We start from the raw sequence: 23,505 nt of genomic DNA on the forward strand, positions 1-23,505 counted from the left end.
GGATACGGATCAGCTTTGATAGATTAGGACATGGTGGATACGGATCAGCTTTGATAGATCTAAGACATGGTGGATACGGATCAGCTTTGATAGATTAGGACATGGTGGATACGGATCAGCTTTGATAGATCTAAGACATGGTGGATACAGATCAGCTTTGATAGATTAGAACATGGTGGATACGGATCAGCTTTGATAGATTAGAACATGGTGGATACGGATCAGCTTTGATAGATTAGAACATGGTGGATACGGATCAGCTTTGATAGATCTAAGACATGGTGGATACGGATCAGCTTTGATAGATCTAAGACATGGTGGATACGGATCAGCTTTGATAGATTAGAACATGGTGGATACGGATCAGCTTTGATAGATCTAAAACATGGTGGATACGGATCAGCTTTGATAGATTAGGACATGGTGGATACGGATCAGCTTTGATAGATTAGGACATGGTGGATACGGATCAGCTTTGATAGATCTAAGACATGGTGGATACGGATCAGCTTTGATAGATCTAAGACATGGTGGATACGGATCAGCTTTGATAGATTAGAACATGGTGGATACGGATCAGCTTTGATAGATCTAAGACATGGTGGATACGGATCAGCTTTGATAGATTAGGACATGGTGGATACGGATCAGCTTTGATAGATCTAAGACATGGTGGATACGGATCAGCTTTGATAGATTAGGACATGGTGGATACGGATCAGCTTTGATAGATCTAAGACATGGTGGATACGGATCAGCTTTGATAGATTAGGACATGGTGGATACAGATCAGCTTTGATAGATTAGAACATGGTGGATACGGATCAGCTTTGATAGATTAGAACATGGTGGATACGGATCAGCTTTGATAGATTAGAACATGGTGGATACGGATCAGCTTTGATAGATCTAAGACATGGTGGATACGGATCAGCTTTGATAGATCTAAGACATGGTGGATACGGATCAGCTTTGATAGATTAGAACATGGTGGATACGGATCAGCTTTGATAGATCTAAAACATGGTGGATACGGATCAGCTTTGATAGATTAGGACATGGTGGATACGGATCAGCTTTGATAGATTAGGACATGGTGGATACGGATCAGCTTTGATAGATCTAAGACATGGTGGATACGGATCAGCTTTGATAGATTAGGACATGGTGGATACAGATCAGCTTTGATAGATTAGAACATGGTGGATACGGATCAGCTTTGATAGATTAGGACATGGTGGATACGGATCAGCTTTGATAGATTAGGACATGGTGGATACGGATCAGCTTTGATAGATCTAAGACATGGTGGATACGGATCAGCTTTGATAGATTAGAACATGGTGGATACGGATCAGCTTTGATAGATTAGAACATGGTGGATACGGATCAGCTTTGATAGATTAGGACATGGTGGATACTGATCAGCTTTGATAGATTAGAACATGGTGGATACGGATCAGCTTTGATAGATTAGGACATGGTGGATACGGATCAGCTTTGATAGATTAGGACATGGTGGATACGGATCAGCTTTGATAGATTAGAACATGGTGGATACGGATCAGCTTTGATAGATCTAAGACATGGTGGATACGGATCAGCTTTGATAGATCTAAGACATGGTGGATACGGATCAGCTTTGATAGATTAGAACATGGTGGATACGGATCAGCTTTGATAGATCTAAGACATGGTGGATACGGATCAGCTTTGATAGATCTAAGACATGGTGGATACGGATCAGCTTTGATAGATCTAAGACATGGTGGATACGGATCAGCTTTGATAGATCTAAGACATGGTGGATACGGATCAGCTTTGATAGATCTAAGACATGGTGGATACGGATCAGCTTTGATAGATTAGGACATGGTGGATACGGATCAGCTTTGATAGATTAGGACATGGTGGATACGGATCAGCTTTGATAGATCTCAGACATGGTGGATACGGATCAGCTTTGATAGATCTAAGACATGGTGGATACGGATCAGCTTTGATAGATCTAAGACATGGTGGATACGGATCAGCTTTGATAGGTATAAGACATGGTGGATACGGATCAGCTTTGATAGATTAGGACATGGTGGATACGGATCAGCTTTGATAGATCTAAGACATGGTGGATACGGATCAGCTTTGATAGATATAAGACATGGTGGATACGGATCAGCTTTGATAGATCTCAGACATGGTGGATACGGATCAGCTTTGATAGATCTAAGACATGGTGGATACGGATCAGCTTTGATAGATTAGGACATGGTGGATACGGATCAGCTTTGATAGATCTAAGACATGGTGGATACGGATCAGCTTTGATAGATCTAAGACATGGTGGATACGGATCAGCTTTGATAGATCTAAGACATGGTGGATACGGATCAGCTTTGATAGATCTAAGACATGGTGGACACGGATCAGCTTTGATAGATCTAAGACATGGTGGATACGGATCAGCTTTGATAGATTAGAACATGGTGGATACGGATCAGCTTTGATAGATTAGAACATGGTGGATACGGATCAGCTTTGATAGATATAAGACATGGTGGATACGGATCAGCTTTGATAGATCTCAGACATGGTGGATACGGATCAGCTTTGATAGATTAGAGCATGGTGGATACGGATCAGCTTTGATAGATTAGGACATGGTGGATACGGATCAGCTTTGATAGATCTAAAACATGGTGGATACGGATCAGCTTTGATAGATTAGGACATGGTGGATACGGATCAGCTTTGATAGATCTAAGACATGGTGGATACGGATCAGCTTTGATAGATTAGGACATGGTGGATACGGATCAGCTTTGATAGATTAGAACATGGTGGATACGGATCAGCTTTGATAGATCTCAGACATGGTGGATACGGATCAGCTTTGATAGATTAGGACATGGTGGATACGGATCAGCTTTGATAGATCTAAGACATGGTGGATACGGATCAGCTTTGATAGATTAGGACATGGTGGATACGGATCAGCTTTGATAGATTAGAACATGGTGGATACGGATCAGCTTTGATAGATCTCAGACATGGTGGATACGGATCAGCTTTGAGAGTGATTAGCAGTTGTTGTTGCAGGTGTAGCGAAATGCTTGTGTTTCTAGCTCCGACAGTGCAGTAATATCTAACAAGTAATATCTAACAAATTACACAACATATTCCCAATACACACAAATCTAGGTAAGGAATGAATTAAGACCTTATACATATGGACGAGCGATGTCAGAGCGGAATGAACAGTAGAATAGTATAGAATAACAGTATATACATATGAGATGAGTAATGCAAGATATGTAAGCATTATTAAGTGACTAAGATACGGTAGAATAGTATAGAATAACAGTATACACATATGAGATGAGTTATCCCATTCCTTAAATTGGCCAGTGATTCCTAGTCTATGCCTATAGGCAGCAGCCTCTAATGTGCTAGTGACGGCTGTTTAACAGTCTGATGGCCTTGAGATAGAAGCTGTTTTTCAGTCTCTCGGTCCCTGCTTTGATGCACCTGTACTGACCTCGCCTTCTGGATGATAGCGGGGTGAACAGGCAGTGGCTCGGGTGGTTGTTGTCCTTGATGATATTTTTGGCCTTCCTGTAACATCCGGTGCTGTCGATGTCCTGGAGGGTGGGTAGTTTGACCCCGGTAATACGTTGGGCAGACCGCACCACCCTCTGGAGAGCCCTGCGGTTGTGGGTGGTGCAGTTGCCGTACCAGGTGGTGATTCAGCCCAACAGGATGCTTTCAATTGCTGTTAAAATCTGTTAAAATTTGTGAGGGATTTAGGTGACAAGACACATTTCTTTAGCCTCCTGAGGTTGAAGAGGCTCTGTTGCACCTTCTTCACCACACTGTCTGTGTGGGTGGACCAATTCTGTTAGTCAGTGATGTGTACGTAAAGGAACTTGAAGCTTTCCACCTTCTCCACTGCGGTCCCGTCGATGTAGGGGGGGTGCTCCCTCTACTGTTTCCTGAAGTCCACGATCATCTACTTTGTTTCGTTGACGTTGAGTGAGAGGTTGTTTTTCAGGCTGTCTCGTCATTGTTGGTAATCAAGCCTACTACTGTTGTGTCGTCTGCAAACTTGATGATTGAGTTGGAGGCGTGCTTGGCCACGGAGTCATGGGTAAACAGGGAGTACAGGAGGGGGCTGAGCACGCACCCTTGTGGGGCCCCAGTGTTGAGGATAAACTAAGTGGAGATGTTGTTTCGAGGGTACTATGGTGTTAAATGCTGAGCTGTAGTCAATGAACAGCATTCTTACATAGGTATTCCTCTTGTCCAGATGGGATAGGGCTGTGTGCAGAGTGATGGCAATTGCATCGTCTGTGGATCTATTGGGGCGGTAAGCAAACTGAAAAGGGTCTAGGGTGTCAGGTAAGGTGGAGGTGAAATGATCCTTGACTAGTCTCTCAAAGCACTTCATGATGACAGAGGTGAGTGCTACGGGGCGATAGTCATCAAGTTCAGGTGCCTTTGCCGCCTTGAGAACAGGAACAATGGTGGCCAACTTGTAGCATGTGGGGACAGGGAGACTGGGAAAGGGAGAGATTGAATGTGCCCGTAAACATACCAGCCAGCTGGTCTGCGCCTGCTCTGAGGACGTGAATAGGGATGCCATCTGGTCCGGCAGCCTTGCGAGGGTTAACACGTTTAAATGTTTTACTCACGTCGGCCACGGCGAAGGAGAGCCCACAGTCCTTGGTAGCGGAACTGGCTAATAATGATACCCTAGTTATTATCCTGTTTACTGTAATATCACAACATTATAGGCTGCTGATACCCTAGTTATTATCCTGTTTACTGTAATATCACAACATTATAGGCTGATACCCTAGTTATTATCCTGTTTACTGTAGTCAACATTATAGGCTGTTGATACCCTAGTTATTATCCTGTTTACTGTAATATCACAACATTATAGACTGTTGATACCCTAGTTATTATCCTGTTACTGTAGTCAACATTATAGACTGTTGATACCCTAGTTATTATCCTGTTACTGTAGTCAACATTATAGGCTGTTGATACCCTAGTTATTATCCTGTTTACTGTAGTCAACATTATAGGCTGTTGATACCCTAGTTATTATCCTGTTTACTGTAGTCAACATTATAGGCTGATACCCTAGTTATTATCCTGTTACTGTAATATCACAACATTATAGGCTGTTGATACCCTAGTTATTATCCTGTTTACTGTAGTCAACATTATAGGCTGTTGATACCCTAGTTATTATCCTGTTTACTGTAGTCAACATTATAGGCTGCTGATACCCTAGTTATTATCCTGTTACTGTAGTCAACATTATAGGTTGATACCCTAGTTATTATCCTGTTTACTATAGTCAACATTATAGGCAGTTGATACCCTAGTTATTATCCTGTTTACTGTAGTCAACATTATAGGCTGATACCCTAGTTATTATCCTGTTTACTGTAGTCAACATTATAGGCTGTTGATACCCTAGTTATTATCCTGTTTACTGTAGTCAACATTATAGGTTGATACCCTAGTTATTATCCTGTTTACTGTAGTCAACATTATAGGCTGTTGATACCCTAGTTATTATCCTGTTTACTGTAGTCAACATTATAGGCTGATACCCTAGTTATTATCCTGTTTACTGTAATATCACAACATTATAGGCTGATACCCTAGTTATTATCCTGTTACTGTAGTCAACATTATAGGCTGTTGATACCCTAGTTATTATCCTGTTTACTGTAGTCAACATTATAGGCTGATACCCTAGTTATTATCCTGTTTACTGTAATATCACAACATTATAGGCTGTTGATACCCTAGTTATTATCCTGTTACTGTAATATCACAACATTATAGGCTGTTGATACCCTAGTTATTATCCTGTTACTGTAGTCAACATTATAGGCTGTTGATACCCTAGTTATTATCCTGTTTACTGTAGTCAACATTATAGGTTGATACCCTAGTTATTATCCTGTTTACTGTAGTCAACATTATATACTGATACCCTAGTTATTATCCTGTTACTGTAGTCAACATTATAGGCTGTTGATACCCTAGTTATTATCCTGTTTACTATAGTCAACATTATAGGCTGATACCCTAGTTATTATCCTGTTTACTATAGTCAACATTATAGGCTGTTGATACCCTAGTTATTATCCTGTTTACTGTAATATCACAACATTATAGGCTGATACCCTAGTTATTATCCTGTTTACTGTAGTCAACATTATAGGCTGTTGATACCCTAGTTATTATCCTGTTTACTGTAGTCAACATTATAGGCTGATACCCTAGTTATTATCCTGTTTACTGTAATATCATAACATTATAGACTGATACCTAGTTATTATCCTGTTTACTGTAGTCAACATTATAGGCTGATACCCTAGTTATTATCCTGTTACTGTAATATCACAACATTATAGGCTGTTGATACCCTAGTTATTATCCTGTTACTGTAATATCACAACCTTATAGGCTGTTGATACCCTAGTTAATTATCCTGTTTACTGTAGTCAACATTATAGGCTGATACCCTAGTTATTATCCTGTTTACTGTAGTCAACATTATAGGCTGTTGATACCCTAGTTATTATCCTGTTTACTGTAGTCAACATTATAGACTGATACCCTAGTTATTATCCTGTTACTGTAATATCATAACATTATAGACTGATACCCTAGTTATTATCCTGTTACTGTAATATCATAACATTATAGACTGATACCCTAGTTATTATCCTGTTTACTGTAATATCACAACATTATAGACTGATACCCTAGTTATTATCCTGTTACTGTAATATCATAACATTATAGACTGATACCCTAGTTATTATCCTGTTACTGTAATATCATAACATTATAGGCTGATACCCTAGTTATTATCCTGTTTACTGTAATATCACAACATTATAGGCTGTTGATACCCTAGTTATTATCCTGTTTACTGTAGTCAACATTATAGGCTGATACCCTAGTTATTATCCTGTTTACTGTAGTCAACATTATAGGCTGCTGATACCCTAGTTATTATCCTGTTTACTGTAATATCACAACATTATAGGCTGTTGATACCCTAGTTATTATCCTGTTTACTGTAGTCAACATTATAGGCTGCTGATACCCTAGTTATTATCCTGTTTACTGTAATATCACAACATTATAGGCTGATACCCTAGTTATTATCCTGTTTACTGTAGTCAACATTATAGGCTGCTGATACCCTAGTTATTATCCTGTTTACTGTAGTCAACATTATAGGCTGATACCCTAGTTATTATCCTGTTTACTGTAGTCAACATTATAGGCTGATACCCTAGTTATTATCCTGTTTACTGTAGTCAACATTATAGGCTGTTGATACCCTAGTTATTATCCTGTTTACTGTAGTCAACATTATAGGCTGTTGATACCCTAGTTATTATCCTGTTTACTGTAGTCAACATTATAGACTGATACCCTAGTTATTATCCTGTTACTGTAATATCACAACATTATAGACTGATACCCTAGTTATTATCCTGTTTACTGTAATATCACAACATTATAGGCTGTTGATACCCTAGTTATTATCCTGTTACTGTAGTCAACATTATAGGCTGTTGATACCCTAGTTATTATCCTGTTACTGTAGTCAACATTATAGGCTGATACCCTAGTTATTATCCTGTTTACTGTAGTCAACATTATAGGCTGTTGATACCCTAGTTATTATCCTGTTTACTGTAGTCAACATTATAGACTGATACCCTAGTTATTATCCTGTTACTGTAATATCATAACATTATAGACTGATACCCTAGTTATTATCCTGTTTACTGTAATATCACAACATTATAGGCTGTTGATACCCTAGTTATTATCCTGTTTACTGTAGTCAACATTATAGGCTGTTGATACCCTAGTTATTATCCTGTTACTGTAGTCAACATTATAGGCTGATACCCTAGTTATTATCCTGTTTACTGTAGTCAACATTATAGGCTGTTGATACCCTAGTTATTATCCTGTTTACTGTAGTCAACATTATAGGCTGTTGATACCCTAGTTATTATCCTGTTTACTGTAGTCAACATTATAGGCTGTTGATACCCTAGTTATTATCCTGTTTACTGTAGTCAACATTATAGCCTGTTGATACCCTAGTTATTATCCTGTTTACTGTAATATCACAACATTATAGGCTGTTGATACCCTAGTTATTATCCTGTTTACTGTAGTCAACATTATAGGTTGATACCCTAGTTATTATCCTGTTTACTGTAGTCAACATTATAGGCTGATACCCTAGTTATTATCCTGTTTACTGTAGTCAACATTATAGGCTGCTGATACCCTAGTTATTATCCTGTTTACTGTAATATCACAACATTATAGGCTGTTGATACCCTAGTTATTATCCTGTTTACTGTAGTCAACATTATAGGCTGTTGATACCCTAGTTATTATCCTGTTTACTGTAATATCACAACATTATAGGCTGATACCCTAGTTATTATCCTGTTTACTGTAGTCAACATTATAGGCTGCTGATACCCTAGTTATTATCCTGTTTACTGTAGTCAACATTATAGGCTGCTGATACCCTAGTTATTATCCTGTTACTGTAGTCAACATTATAGGCTGTTGATACCCTAGTTATTATCCTGTTTACTGTAGTCAACATTATAGGCTGATACCCTAGTTATTATCCTGTTTACTGTAGTCAACATTATAGGCTGTTGATACCCTAGTTATTATCCTGTTACTGTAGTCAACATTATAGGCTGTTGATACCCTAGTTATTATCCTGTTTACTGTAGTCAACATTATAGGCTGATACCCTAGTTATTATCCTGTTTACTGTAGTCAACATTATAGGCTGTTGATACCCTAGTTATTATCCTGTTTACTGTAATATCACAACATTATAGACTGTTGATACCCTAGTTATTATCCTGTTTACTGTAGTCAACATTATAGGCTGATACCCTAGTTATTATCCTGTTTACTGTAATATCACAACATTATAGGCTGTTGATACCCTAGTTATTATCCTGTTTACTGTAGTCAACATTATAGGCTGTTGATACCCTAGTTATTATCCTGTTTACTGTAGTCAACATTATAGGCTGTTGATACCTAGTTATTATCCTGTTTACTGTAGTCAACATTATAGGCTGCTGATACCCTAGTTATTATCCTGTTTACTGTAGTCAACATTATAGGCTGATACCCTAGTTATTATCCTGTTTACTGTAGTCAACATTATAGGCTGTTGATACCTAGTTATTATCCTGTTTACTGTAATATCACAACATTATAGGCTGATACCCTAGTTATTATCCTGTTTACTGTAGTCAACATTATAGGCTGTTGATACCTAGTTATTATCCTGTTTACTGTAGTCAACATTATAGGCTGATACCCTAGTTATTATCCTGTTACTGTAGTCAACATTATAGGCTGTTGATACCCTAGTTATTATCCTGTTTACTGTAGTCAACATTATAGGTTGATACCCTAGTTATTATCCTGTTTACTGTAGTCAACATTATAGGCTGTTGATACCTAGTTATTATCCTGTTTACTGTAATATCACAACATTATAGGCTGTTGATACCTAGTTATTATCCTGTTTACTGTAGTCAACATTATAGGCTGTTGATACCCTAGTTATTATCCTGTTTACTGTAGTCAACATTATAGGCTGTTGATACCCTAGTTATTATCCTGTTTACTGTAGTCAACATTATAGCCTGTTGATACCTAGTTATTATCCTGTTTACTGTAATATCACAACATTATAGGCTGTTGATACCCTAGTTATTATCCTGTTTACTGTAGTCAACATTATAGGCTGATACCCTAGTTATTATCCTGTTTACTGTAGTCAACATTATAGGCTGCTGATACCCTAGTTATTATCCTGTTTACTGTAATATCACAACATTATAGGCTGTTGATACCCTAGTTATTATCCTGTTTACTGTAGTCAACATTATAGGCTGTTGATACCCTAGTTATTATCCTGTTTACTGTAATATCACAACATTATAGGCTGATACCCTAGTTATTATCCTGTTTACTGTAGTCAACATTATAGGCTGTTGATACCCTAGTTATTATCCTGTTTACTGTAATATCACAACATTATAGGCTGTTGATACCCTAGTTATTATCCTGTTTACTGTAGTCAACATTATAGGCTGTTGATACCCTAGTTATTATCCTGTTTACTGTAATATCACAACATTATAGGCTGATACCCTAGTTATTATCCTGTTACTGTAGTCAACATTATAGGCTGTTGATACCCTAGTTATTATCCTGTTACTGTAGTCAACATTATAGGCTGTTGATACCCTAGTTATTATCCTGTTTACTGTAGTCAACATTATAGGCTGTTGATACCCTAGTTATTATCCTGTTACTGTAGTCAACATTATAGGCTGTTGATACCCTAGTTATTATCCTGTTTACTGTAGTCAACATTATAGGCTGATACCCTAGTTATTATCCTGTTTACTGTAGTCAACATTATAGGCTGTTGATACCCTAGTTATTATCCTGTTACTGTAATATCACAACATTATAGACTGTTGATACCCTAGTTATTATCCTGTTTACTGTAGTCAACATTATAGGCTGATACCCTAGTTATTATCCTGTTTACTGTAATATCACAACATTATAGGCTGATACCCTAGTTATTATCCTGTTTACTGTAGTCAACATTATAGGCTGTTGATACCCTAGTTATTATCCTGTTTACTGTAATATCACAACATTATAGGCTGTTGATACCCTAGTTATTATCCTGTTACTGTAGTCAACATTATAGGCTGTTGATACCCTAGTTATTATCCTGTTTACTGTAGTCAACATTATAGGTTGATACCCTAGTTATTATCCTGTTTACTGTAGTCAACATTATAGGCTGTTGATACCCTAGTTATTATCCTGTTTACTGTAGTCAACATTATAGGCTGATACCCTAGTTATTATCCTGTTTACTGTAATATCACAACATTATAGGCTGATACCCTAGTTATTATCCTGTTTACTGTAGTCAACATTATAGGCTGATACCCTAGTTATTATCCTGTTTACTGTAGTCAACATTATAGGCTGATACCCTAGTTATTATCCTGTTTACTGTAGTCAACATTATAGGCTGATACCCTAGTTATTATCCTGTTTACTGTAATATCACAACATTATAGGCTGATACCCTAGTTATTATCCTGTTTACTGTAGTCAACATTATAGGCTGATACCCTAGTTATTATCCTGTTTACTGTAATATCACAACATTATAGGCTGTTGATACCCTAGTTATTATCCTGTTTACTGTAGTCAACATTATAGGCTGATACCCTAGTTATTATCCTGTTTACTGTAGTCAACATTATAGGCTGTTGATACCCTAGTTATTATCCTGTTTACTGTAGTCAACATTATAGGCTGATACCCTAGTTATTATCCTGTTTACTGTAATATCACAACATTATAGGCTGATACCCTAGTTATTATCCTGTTACTGTAGTCAACATTATAGGCTGTTGATACCCTAGTTATTATCCTGTTTACTGTAATATCACAACATTATAGGCTGTTGATACCCTAGTTATTATCCTGTTTACTGTAATATCACAACATTATAGGCTGTTGATACCCTAGTTATTATCCTGTTACTGTAGTCAACATTATAGGCTGTTGATACCCTAGTTATTATCCTGTTTACTGTAGTCAACATTATAGGCTGTTGATACCCTAGTTATTATCCTGTTTACTGTAGTCAACATTATAGACTGATACCCTAGTTATTATCCTGTTACTGTAGTCAACATTATAGGCTGTTGATACCCTAGTTATTATCCTGTTTACTGTAGTCAACATTATAGGCTGTTGATACCCTAGTTATTATCCTGTTTACTGTAATATCACAACATTATAGGCTGATACCCTAGTTATTATCCTGTTTACTGTAGTCAACATTATAGGCTGTTGATACCCTAGTTATTATCCTGTTTACTGTAGTCAACATTATAGGCTGATACCCTAGTTATTATCCTGTTACTGTAATATCATAACATTATAGACTGATACCCTAGTTATTATCCTGTTTACTGTAGTCAACATTATAGGCTGATACCCTAGTTATTATCCTGTTACTGTAATATCACAACATTATAGGCTGTTGATACCCTAGTTATTATCCTGTTACTGTAATATCACAACATTATAGGCTGTTGATACCCTAGTTATTATCCTGTTTACTGTAGTCAACATTATAGGCTGATACCCTAGTTATTATCCTGTTTACTGTAGTCAACATTATAGGCTGTTGATACCCTAGTTATTATCCTGTTTACTGTAGTCAACATTATAGACTGATACCCTAGTTATTATCCTGTTACTGTAATATCATAACATTATAGACTGATACCCTAGTTATTATCCTGTTTACTGTAATATCACAACATTATAGGTTGATACCCTAGTTATTATCCTGTTACTGTAGTCAACATTATAGGCTGATACCCTAGTTATTATCCTGTTTACTGTAGTCAACATTATAGGCTGTTGATACCCTAGTTATTATCCTGTTTACTGTAGTCAACATTATAGACTGATACCCTAGTTATTATCCTGTTACTGTAATATCATAACATTATAGACTGATACCCTAGTTATTATCCTGTTTACTGTAATATCACAACATTATAGGCTGTTGATACCCTAGTTATTATCCTGTTACTGTAGTCAACATTATAGGCTGTTGATACCCTAGTTATTATCCTGTTACTGTAGTCAACATTATAGGCTGATACCCTAGTTATTATCCTGTTTACTGTAGTCAACATTATAGGCTGTTGATACCCTAGTTATTATCCTGTTTACTGTAGTCAACATTATAGGCTGTTGATACCCTAGTTATTATCCTGTTTACTGTAGTCAACATTATAGGCTGTTGATACCCTAGTTATTATCCTGTTTACTGTAGTCAACATTATAGCCTGTTGATACCCTAGTTATTATCCTGTTTACTGTAATATCACAACATTATAGGCTGTTGATACCCTAGTTATTATCCTGTTTACTGTAGTCAACATTATAGGCTGATACCCTAGTTATTATCCTGTTTACTGTAGTCAACATTATAGGCTGCTGATACCCTAGTTATTATCCTGTTTACTGTAATATCACAACATTATAGGCTGTTGATACCCTAGTTATTATCCTGTTTACTGTAGTCAACATTATAGGCTGTTGATACCCTAGTTATTATCCTGTTTACTGTAATATCACAACATTATAGGCTGATACCCTAGTTATTATCCTGTTTACTGTAGTCAACATTATAGGCTGCTGATACCCTAGTTATTATCCTGTTACTGTAGTCAACATTATAGGCTTCTGATACCCTAGTTATTATCCTGTTACTGTAATATCACAACATTATAGACTGTTGATACCCTAGTTATTATCCTGTTTACTGTAATATCACAACATTATAGGCTGATACCCTAGTTATTATCCTGTTTACTGTAGTCAACATTATAGGCTGTTGATACCCTAGTTATTATCCTGTTTACTATAGTCAACATTATAGGCTGTTGATACCCTAGTTATTATCCTGTTACTGTAATATCACAACATTATAGGCTGTTGATACCCTAGTTATTATCCTGTTTACTGTAATATCACAACATTATAGGCTGATACCCTAGTTATTATCCTGTTACTGTAATATCACAACATTATAGGCTGTTGATACCCTAGTTATTATCCTGTTTACTGTAGTCAACATTATAGGCTGTTGATACCCTAGTTATTATCCTGTTTACTGTAGTCAACATTATAGGCTGTTGATACCCTAGTTATTATCCTGTTTATTGTAGTCAACATTATAGGCTGATACCCTAGTTATTATCCTGTTTACTGTAGTCAACATTATAGGCTGTTGATACCCTAGTTATTATCCTGTTACTGTAATATCACAACATTATAGGCTGATACCCTAGTTATTATCCTGTTACTGTAGTCAACATTATAGGCTGATACCCTAGTTATTATCCTGTTTACTGTAGTCAACATTATAGACTGATCCTAGTTATTATCCTGTTTACTGTAGTCAACATTATAGGCTGATACCCTAGTTATTATCCTGTTTACTGTAGTCAACATTATAGGCTGATACCCTAGTTATTATCCTGTTACTGTAATATCACAACATTATAGGCTGTTGATACCCTAGTTATTATCCTGTTTACTGTAGTCAACATTATAGGCTGTTGATACCCTAGTTATTATCCTGTTACTGTAATATTACAACATTATAGGCTGTTGATACCCTAGTTATTATCCTGTTTACTGTAGTCAACATTATAGACTGTTGATACCCTAGTTATTATCCTGTTTACTGTAGTCAACATTATAGGCTGTTGATACCCTAGTTATTATCCTGTTACTGTAGTCAACATTATAGGCTGTTGATACCCTAGTTATTATCCTGTTTACTGTAGTCAACATTATAGGCTGTTGATACCCTAGTTATTATCCTGTTTACTGTAGTCAACATTATAGGCTGTTGATACCCTAGTTATTATCCTGTTTACTGTAGTCAACATTATAGCCTGTTGATACCCTAGTTATTATCCTGTTTACTGTAATATCACAACATTATAGGCTGTTGATACCCTAGTTATTATCCTGTTTACTGTAGTCAACATTATAGGCTGATACCCTAGTTATTATCCTGTTTACTGTAGTCAACATTATAGGCTGTTGATACCCTAGTTATTATCCTGTTTACTGTAATATCACAACATTATAGGCTGTTGATACCCTAGTTATTATCCTGTTTACTGTAGTCAACATTATAGGCTGTTGATACCCTAGTTATTATCCTGTTTACTGTAATATCACAACATTATAGGCTGATACCCTAGTTATTATCCTGTTTACTGTAGTCAACATTATAGGCTGTTGATACCCTAGTTATTATCCTGTTACTGTAGTCAACATTATAGGCTGCTGATACCCTAGTTATTATCCTGTTTACTGTAATATCACAACATTATAGACTGTTGATACCCTAGTTATTATCCTGTTTACTGTAATATCACAACATTATAGGCTGATACCCTAGTTATTATCCTGTTTACTGTAGTCAACATTATAGGCTGTTGATACCCTAGTTATTATCCTGTTTACTGTAGTCAACATTATAGGCTGTTGATACCCTAGTTATTATCCTGTTTACTGTAATATCACAACATTATAGGCTGTTGATACCCTAGTTATTATCCTGTTTACTGTAGTCAACATTATAGGCTGATACCCTAGTTATTATCCTGTTACTGTAATATCACAACATTATAGGCTGTTGATACCCTAGTTATTATCCTGTTTACTGTAGTCAACATTATAGGCTGTTGATACCCTAGTTATTATCCTGTTTACTGTAGTCAACATTATAGGCTGTTGATACCCTAGTTATTATCCTGTTTATTGTAGTCAACATTATAGGCTGATACCCTAGTTATTATCCTGTTTACTGTAGTCAACATTATAGGCTGTTGATACCCTAGTTATTATCCTGTTACTGTAATATCACAACATTATAGGCTGATACCCTAGTTATTATCCTGTTACTGTAGTCAACATTATAGGCTGATACCCTAGTTATTATCCTGTTTACTGTAGTCAACATTATAGACTGATACCCTAGTTATTATCCTGTTTACTGTAGTCAACATTATAGGCTGATACCCTAGTTATTATCCTGTTTACTGTAGTCAACATTATAGGCTGATACCCTAGTTATTATCCTGTTACTGTAATATCACAACATTATAGGCTGTTGATACCCTAGTTATTATCCTGTTTACTGTAGTCAACATTATAGGCTGTTGATACCCTAGTTATTATCCTGTTACTGTAATATCACAACATTATAGGCTGTTGATACCCTAGTTATTATCCTGTTTACTGTAGTCAACATTATAGACTGTTGATACCCTAGTTATTATCCTGTTTACTGTAATATCACAACATTATAGCCTGTTGATACCCTAGTTATTATCCTGTTACTGTAGTCAACATTATAGGCTGTTGATACCCTAGTTATTATCCTGTTTACTGTAGTCAACATTATAGGCTGCTGATACCCTAGTTATTATCCTGTTTACTGTAGTCAACATTATAGGCTGATACCCTAGTTATTATCCTGTTTACTGTAGTCAACATTATAGGCTGCTGATACCCTAGTTATTATCCTGTTTACTGTAGTCAACATTATAGGCTGATACCCTAGTTATTATCCTGTTTACTGTAATATCACAACATTATAGGCTGATACCCTAGTTATTATCCTGTTACTGTAGTCAACATTATAGGCTGTTGATACCCTAGTTATTATCCTGTTTACTGTAATATCACAACATTATAGGCTGATACCCTAGTTATTATCCTGTTACTGTAATATCACAACATTATAGGCTGCTGATACCCTAGTTATTATCCTGTTTACTGTAGTCAACATTATAGGCTGCTGATACCCTAGTTATTATCCTGTTTACTGTAGTCAACATTATAGACTGATACCCTAGTTATTATCCTGTTTACTGTAATATCACAACATTATAGGCTGTTGATACCCTAGTTATTATCCTGTTACTGTAGTCAACATTATAGGCTGATACCCTAGTTATTATCCTGTTTACTGTAGTCAACATTATAGGCTGTTGATACCCTAGTTATTATCCTGTTTACTGTAATATCACAACATTATAGGCTGATACCCTAGTTATTATCCTGTTTACTGTAGTCAACATTATAGCCTGTTGATACCCTAGTTATTATCCTGTTACTGTAGTCAACATTATAGGCTGATACCCTAGTTATTATCCTGTTTACTGTAGTCAACATTATAGGCTGCTGATACCCTAGTTATTATCCTGTTTACTGTAATATCACAACATTATAGGCTGTTGATACCCTAGTTATTATCCTGTTTACTGTAGTCAACATTATAGGCTGTTGATACCCTAGTTATTATCCTGTTACTGTAATATCACAACATTATAGGCTGATACCCTAGTTATTATCCTGTTTACTGTAGTCAACATTATAGGCTGTTGATACCCTAGTTATTATCCTGTTTACTGTAATATCACAACATTATAGGCTGATACCCTAGTTATTATCCTGTTACTGTAGTCAACATTATAGGCTGATACCCTAGTTATTATCCTGTTTACTGTAGTCAACATTATAGGCTGTTGATACCCTAGTTATTATCCTGTTTACTGTAATATCACAACATTATAGGCTGATACCCTAGTTATTATCCTGTTTACTGTAGTCAACATTATAGGCTGTTGATACCCTAGTTATTATCCTGTTTACTGTAGTCAACATTATAGGCTGATACCCTAGTTATTATCCTGTTTACTGTAGTCAACATTATAGGCTGTTGATACCCTAGTTATTATCCTGTTTACTGTAGTCAACATTATAGGCTGATACCTTAACTAAATGAATGCCTTGCTGCCACAGTGGCAATAATGCCCTTTAACTAAATGAATGCCTTGCTGCCACAGTGGCCATAATGCCCTTTAACAAAATGAATGCCTTGCTGCCACAGTGGCCATAATGCCCTTTAACAAAATGAATGCCTTGCTGCCACAGTGGTCATTGTGCCCTTTAACTAAATGAATGCCTTGCTGCCACAGTGGTCATTGTGCCCTTTAACTAAATGAATGCCTTGCTGCCACAGTGGTCATTGTGCCCTTTAACAAAATGAATGCCTTGCTGCCACAGTGGCCATTGTGCCCTTTAACAAAATGAATGCCTTGCTGCCACAGTGGTCATTGTGCCCTTTAACTAAATGAATGCCTTACTGTCACAGTGGCCATTGTGCCCTTTAACTAAATGAATGCCTTACTGCCACAGTGGTCATTGTGCCCTTTAACAAAATGAATGCCTTGCTGCCACAGTGGCCATTGTGCCCTTTAACAAAATGAATGCCTTGCTGTCACAGTGGCCCTTGTGCCCTTTAACTAAATGAATGCCTTGCTGTCACAGTGGCCATTGTGCCCTTTAACTAAATGAATGCCTTGCTGCCACAGTGGCCATTGTGCCCTTTAACTAAATGAATGCCTTGCTGCCACAGTGGCCATTGTGCCCTTTAACTAAATGAATGCCTTGCTGCCACAGTGGCCATTGTGCCCTTTAACTAAATGAATGCCTTGCTGCCACAGTGGTCATTGTGCCCTTTAACTAAATGAATGCCTTGCTGCCACAGTGGTCATTGTGCCCTTTAACTAAATGAATGCCTTGCTGCCACAGTGGCCATTGTGCCCTTTAACTAAATGAATGCCTTGCTGCCACAGTGGCTATAATGTCCTTTAACAAAATGAATGCCTTGCTGCCACAGTGGTCATTGTGCCCTTTAACTAAATGAATGCCTTGCTGCCACAGTGGTCATTGTGCCCTTTAACTAAATGAATGCCTTGCTGTCACAGTGGCCCTTGTTCCCTTTAACTAAATGAATGCCTTGCTGTCACAGTGGCCATTGTGCCCTTTAACTAAATGAATGCCTTGCTGCCACAGTGGTCATTGTGCCCTTTAACTAAATGAATGCCTTGCTGCCACAGTGGCCATTGTGCCCTTTAACTAAATGAATGCCTTGCTGCCACAGTAGCCATTGTGCCCTTTAACTAAATGAATGCCTTGCTGTCACAGTGGCCATTGTGCCCTTTAACAAAATGAATGCCTTGCTGCCACAGTGGCCATTGTGTCCTTTAACTAAATGAATGCCTTGCTGCCACAGTGGCCATTGTGTCCTTTAACTAAATGAATGCCTTGCTGCCACAGTGGCCATTGTGCCCTTTAACTAAATGAATGCCTTGCTGTCACAGTGGCCATTGTGCCCTTTAACTAAATGAATGCCTTGCTGTCACAGTGGCCATTGTGTCCTTTAACTAAAAGAATGCCTTGCTGTCACAGTGGCTATAATGTCCTTTAACAAAATGAATGCCTTGCTGCCACAGTGGTCATTGTGCCCTTTAACTAAATGAATGCCTTGCTGCCACAGTGGCTATAATGTCCTTTAACAAAATGAATGCCTTGCTGCCACAGTGGCCATTGTGCCCTTTAACTAAATGAATGCCTTGCTGCCACAGTGGCCATTGTGCCCTTTAACTAAATGAATGCCTTGCTGCCACAGTGGCTATAATGTCCTTTAACAAAATGAATGCCTTGCTGCCACAGTGGCCATTGTGTCCTTTAACTAAATGAATGCCTTGCTGCCACAGTGGTCATTGTGCCCTTTAACTAAATGAATGCCTTGCTGCCACAGTGGTCATTGTGCCCTTTAACTAAATGAATGCCTTGCTGTCACAGTGGTCATTGTGCCCTTTAACTAAATGAATGCCTTGCTGCCACAATAGCCATTGTGTCCTTTAACTAAATGAATGCCTTGCTGTCACAGTAGCCATTGTGCCCTTTAACTAAATGAATGCCTTGCTGTCACAGTGGCCATTGTGCCCTTGGGCTGTATGTACTAATTCTAAGGCTTGGCCGTGGCCGTACTCCCCATAGCCTTGCTCTGAAGCACTACTCACTCGCACGGCTCTCTCAGATATCTCAGTTCTTATTAACCAATGCCCGTCACGGGATCAGGTCCTTCTCACAGCCATTCCGTACAGCTTGCTACTGAAGTCGGCATTTGGGGTATCTGTTCATTTATTTCACGTTTATTTAACCCACACATGCACATACACTACATACACACACACACACATAACAAATACACACATACACACACACACACACACACACACACACACACACTAACACACTCATCATGTGTTCAAATAAATTTGATGTAATTTCTTTAATGTTTTTGTTCTCTTTCCACAGGTGGGTGTCATCTCCAGAATCATCTCCTCTCCAGAATCATCTCATCTCCAGAATCATCTCCTCTCTAGAATCATCTCCTCTCCAGAATCATCTCCTCTCCTCTCCAGAATCATCTCCTCTCCTCTCCAGAATCATCTCCTCTCCTCTCCAGAATCATCTCATCTCCAGAATCATCTCCTCTCTAGAATCATCTCCTCTCCAGAATCATCTCCTCTCCAGAATCATCTCCTCTCTACAATCATCTCCTCTCCAGAATCATCTCTTCTCCAGAATCATCTCTTCTCCAGAATCATCTCCTCTCCAGAATCATCTCCTCTCCAGAATCATCTCCTCTCCAGAGTCATCTCCTCTCCAGAGTCATCTCCTCTCCAGAGTCATCGCCTCTCCAGAGTCATCTCCTCTCCAGAATCATCATCTCTCTAGAATCATCTCCTCTCCAGAATCATCTCCTCTCTACAGTACCTGGTCTACTGACGTGATCCATCACAATTACCACCCATCAGGTCCATGCAGAGTGCCATCACACTGCTGAGGAGACAGTACAACCAACTGTCTGAACCAAAGCTGAAACATTTCAGCTATCTGTCTGAACCAAAGCTCTGACAGTCCTGCTCTGCCTCTGTTCTGATCTATTCTGAAACATCCTTTTCTGATCTGATCTGGACATTACTCTGAAACACCCTGATCTGTTCTGATCTATTGTGGACGTTACTCTGAAACACCCTGTTCTGATCTAGATGTTACTCTGAAACACCCTGTTCTGATCTAGATGTTACTCTGAAACACCCTGTTCTGTTCTGGACATTACTCTGAAACACCCTGTTATGATCTGATCTGATCTGGACGTTACTCTGAAACACCCTGTTCTGATCTGATCTGGACGTTACTCTGAAACACCCTGTTCTGATCTGATCTGGACGTTACTCTGAAACACCCTGTTCTGTTCTGATCTAGATGTTACTCTGAAACACCCTGTTCTGTTCTGATCTGGATGTTACTCTGAAACACCCTGTTCTGTTCTGATCTGGACATTACTCTGAAACACCCTGTTCTGATCTGATCTGGACGTTACTCTGAAACACCCTGTTCTGATCTGATCTGGACGTTACTCTGAAACACCCCGTTCTGATCTGGACGTTACTCTGAAACACCCTGTTCTGATCTGATCTGGACGTTACTCTGAAACACCCTGTTCTGATCTGATCTGGACGTTACTCTGAAACACCCTGTTCTGATCTGAAACACCCTGTTCTGATCTTTTCTGAAACACCCCGTTCTGTTCTGATCTGGATGTTACTCTGAAACACCCTGTTCTGTTCTGATCTAGATGTTACTCTGAAACACCCTGTTCTGATCTAGATGTTACTCTGAAACACCCTGTTCTGTTCTGATCTAGATGTTACTCTGAAACACCCTGTTCTGATCTGGATGTTACTCTAAAACACCCTGTTCTGATCTATTCTGAAACACCCTGTTCTGTTCTGATCTACTGTTGCTCTGACACTGTATGTGGTCTCCATAATGACTGATGTCTCTGCTCTCCCCTCCAACCACACAGACTGTCAGGTGGTGAAGGTCCCCCACCTGGTGTTCTTAGTGTTGGGTATGGTGTCTCTCAGTGAGAACCTGTTGGTGGTGGTGGCCGTGGTGCGCAACAAGAACCTCCACTCCCCAATGTACATGTTTATCTGTAGCCTGGCCACGTTCAACACCATCTCCTCCCTCTCCAAGACCTGGGAAACCCTGATGATGGAGTTCAGCGATGTCGGACAACTGGACTCCCGGGGGGACTCCGTCCGGAGGGTCGATGACGTCATAGACGCGCTGCTCTGCATGTCTTTTATCGGCTGCATCTGTAGCTTCCTGGCCATCGCTGTGGACCGCTACGTCACCATCTTCCACGCACTGCGCTACCACAACATCATGACCACGAGGCGAGCCGCCGCCGCCCTGGCGGGGATCTGGGCGCTATGCGGCGTCTCCGGGGCGGTCATGGTGGCGTTCTGCGACGCCACGGTCATCAAGATCTTTTTCATCGTGCTCTTCCTCGTCTCGCTGCTCCTCATCCTCTTCCTCTACGTCCACATGTTCCTGCTGGCTCGGTCCCACGCCAGGAAGATTGCAGCGCTGCCCGGGAGTGCCATGCCGCACCGCAGCCTCCGGGGGGCGCTCACGCTCACCATGCTATTCGGGGTGTTTGTGGTGTGCTGGGCGCCTTTCTTCCTCCACCTCCTCCTCCTCATGGTGTGTGTAGAGAACCCCTACTGTGAGTGCTACCGCTCTCTGTTCCAGCTGAATTTGGTTCTGCTGATGAGTCACGCCGTGGTCGACCCGGCCATCTACGCCTTCCGCAGCGCAGAGCTACGAAACACCTTCAGGAAGATGCTGCTCTGCTCCGACTCACCACTCTGCTACAAGGTCAAAGCTCTGTTCCACTGAAGGGCTTTGTCTGCACCCTATTCCCTAGATAATGCACAACTTTCCACCAGAGTTTTTGACCCCGTGGGGCTTGGTTAGAGGTAGGGCACTATATGGGGGGTAGAGCACTATATGGGGAATAGGGCCTTGGTTAGAGGTAGGGCACTATATGGGGAATAGGGCACTATATGGGGAATAGGGCCTTGGTTAGAGGTAGGGCACTATATGGGGAATAGGGCCTTGGTTAAAGGTAGGGCACTATATGGGGGGTAGGGCACTATATGGGGGGTAGAGCACTATATGGGGAATAGGGCACTATATGGGGAATAGGGCCTTGGTTAGAGGTAGGGAACTATATGGGGGTAGAGCACTATATGGGGAATAGGGCCTTGGTTAAAGGTAGGGCACTATATGGGGGTAGGGCACTATATGGGGAATAGGGCCTTGGTTAGAGGTAGGGCACTATATGGGGAATAGGGCCTTGGTTAAAGGTAGGGCACTATATGGGGAATAGGGCACTATATGGGGAATAGGGCCTTGGTTAGAGGTAGGGCACTATATGGGGAATAGGGCCTTGGTTAGAGGTAGGGCACTATATGGGGAATAGGGCCTTGGTTAAAGGTAGGGCACTATATGGGGAATAGGGCCTTGGTTAAAGGTAGAGCACTATATGGGGAATAGGTCCTTGGTTAGAGGTAGGGCACTATATGGGGAATAGAGCCTTGGTTAGAGGTAGGGCACTATATGGGGAATAGGGCCTTGGTTAGAGGTAGGGCACTATATGGGGAGTAGGGCCTTGGTTAGAGGTAGGGCACTATATAGGGGGTAGGGCACTATATGGGGTGTAGGGCACTATATGGGGAATAGGGCCTTGGTTAGAGGTAGGGCACTATATGGGGAATAGGGCCTTGGTTAGAGGTAGGGCACTATATAGGGGGTAGGGCACTATATGGGGGGTAGGGCACTATATGGGGAATAGGGCCTTGGTTAGAGGTAGGGCACTATATGGGGAGTAGGGCACTATATGGGGAATAGGGCCTTGGTTAGAGGTAGGGCACTATATGGGGGGTAGGGCACTATATGGGGAATAGGGCCTTGGTTAGAGGTAGGGCACTATATGGGGAATAGGGCACTATATGGGGAATAGAGCCTTGGTTA

General features: G+C 39.4%; 1 protein-coding gene across 2 annotated transcripts in view; it reads left to right on the forward strand.

Annotated features, from left to right (window-relative positions):
- Nucleotides 1-22,703, forward strand: part of LOC135575083 (adrenocorticotropic hormone receptor-like) — a 35,913-nt gene extending 13,210 nt beyond the window's left edge. The window contains exons 1-2 of one of the 2 annotated variants that reach the window (XM_065027253.1): nucleotides 19,420-19,740; nucleotides 19,930-22,703. In XM_065027253.1, coding sequence (XP_064883325.1) covers nucleotides 21,451-22,368 — 918 coding nt within the window. In that variant the 5' untranslated portion in view covers nucleotides 19,420-19,740; nucleotides 19,930-21,450 and the 3' untranslated portion in view covers nucleotides 22,369-22,703. Of the gene's footprint in view, nucleotides 1-19,419; nucleotides 19,741-19,929 lie in introns of those variants that run through there. The other variant, XM_065027252.1, reaches the window with a different exon arrangement.
- Nucleotides 22,704-23,505: the final 802 nt, after the last annotated feature.

This window comes from Oncorhynchus nerka, linkage group LG14 (assembly GCF_034236695.1).
Source record: "Oncorhynchus nerka isolate Pitt River linkage group LG14, Oner_Uvic_2.0, whole genome shotgun sequence".
Taxonomy (NCBI): Eukaryota; Metazoa; Chordata; class Actinopteri; order Salmoniformes; family Salmonidae; genus Oncorhynchus; species Oncorhynchus nerka.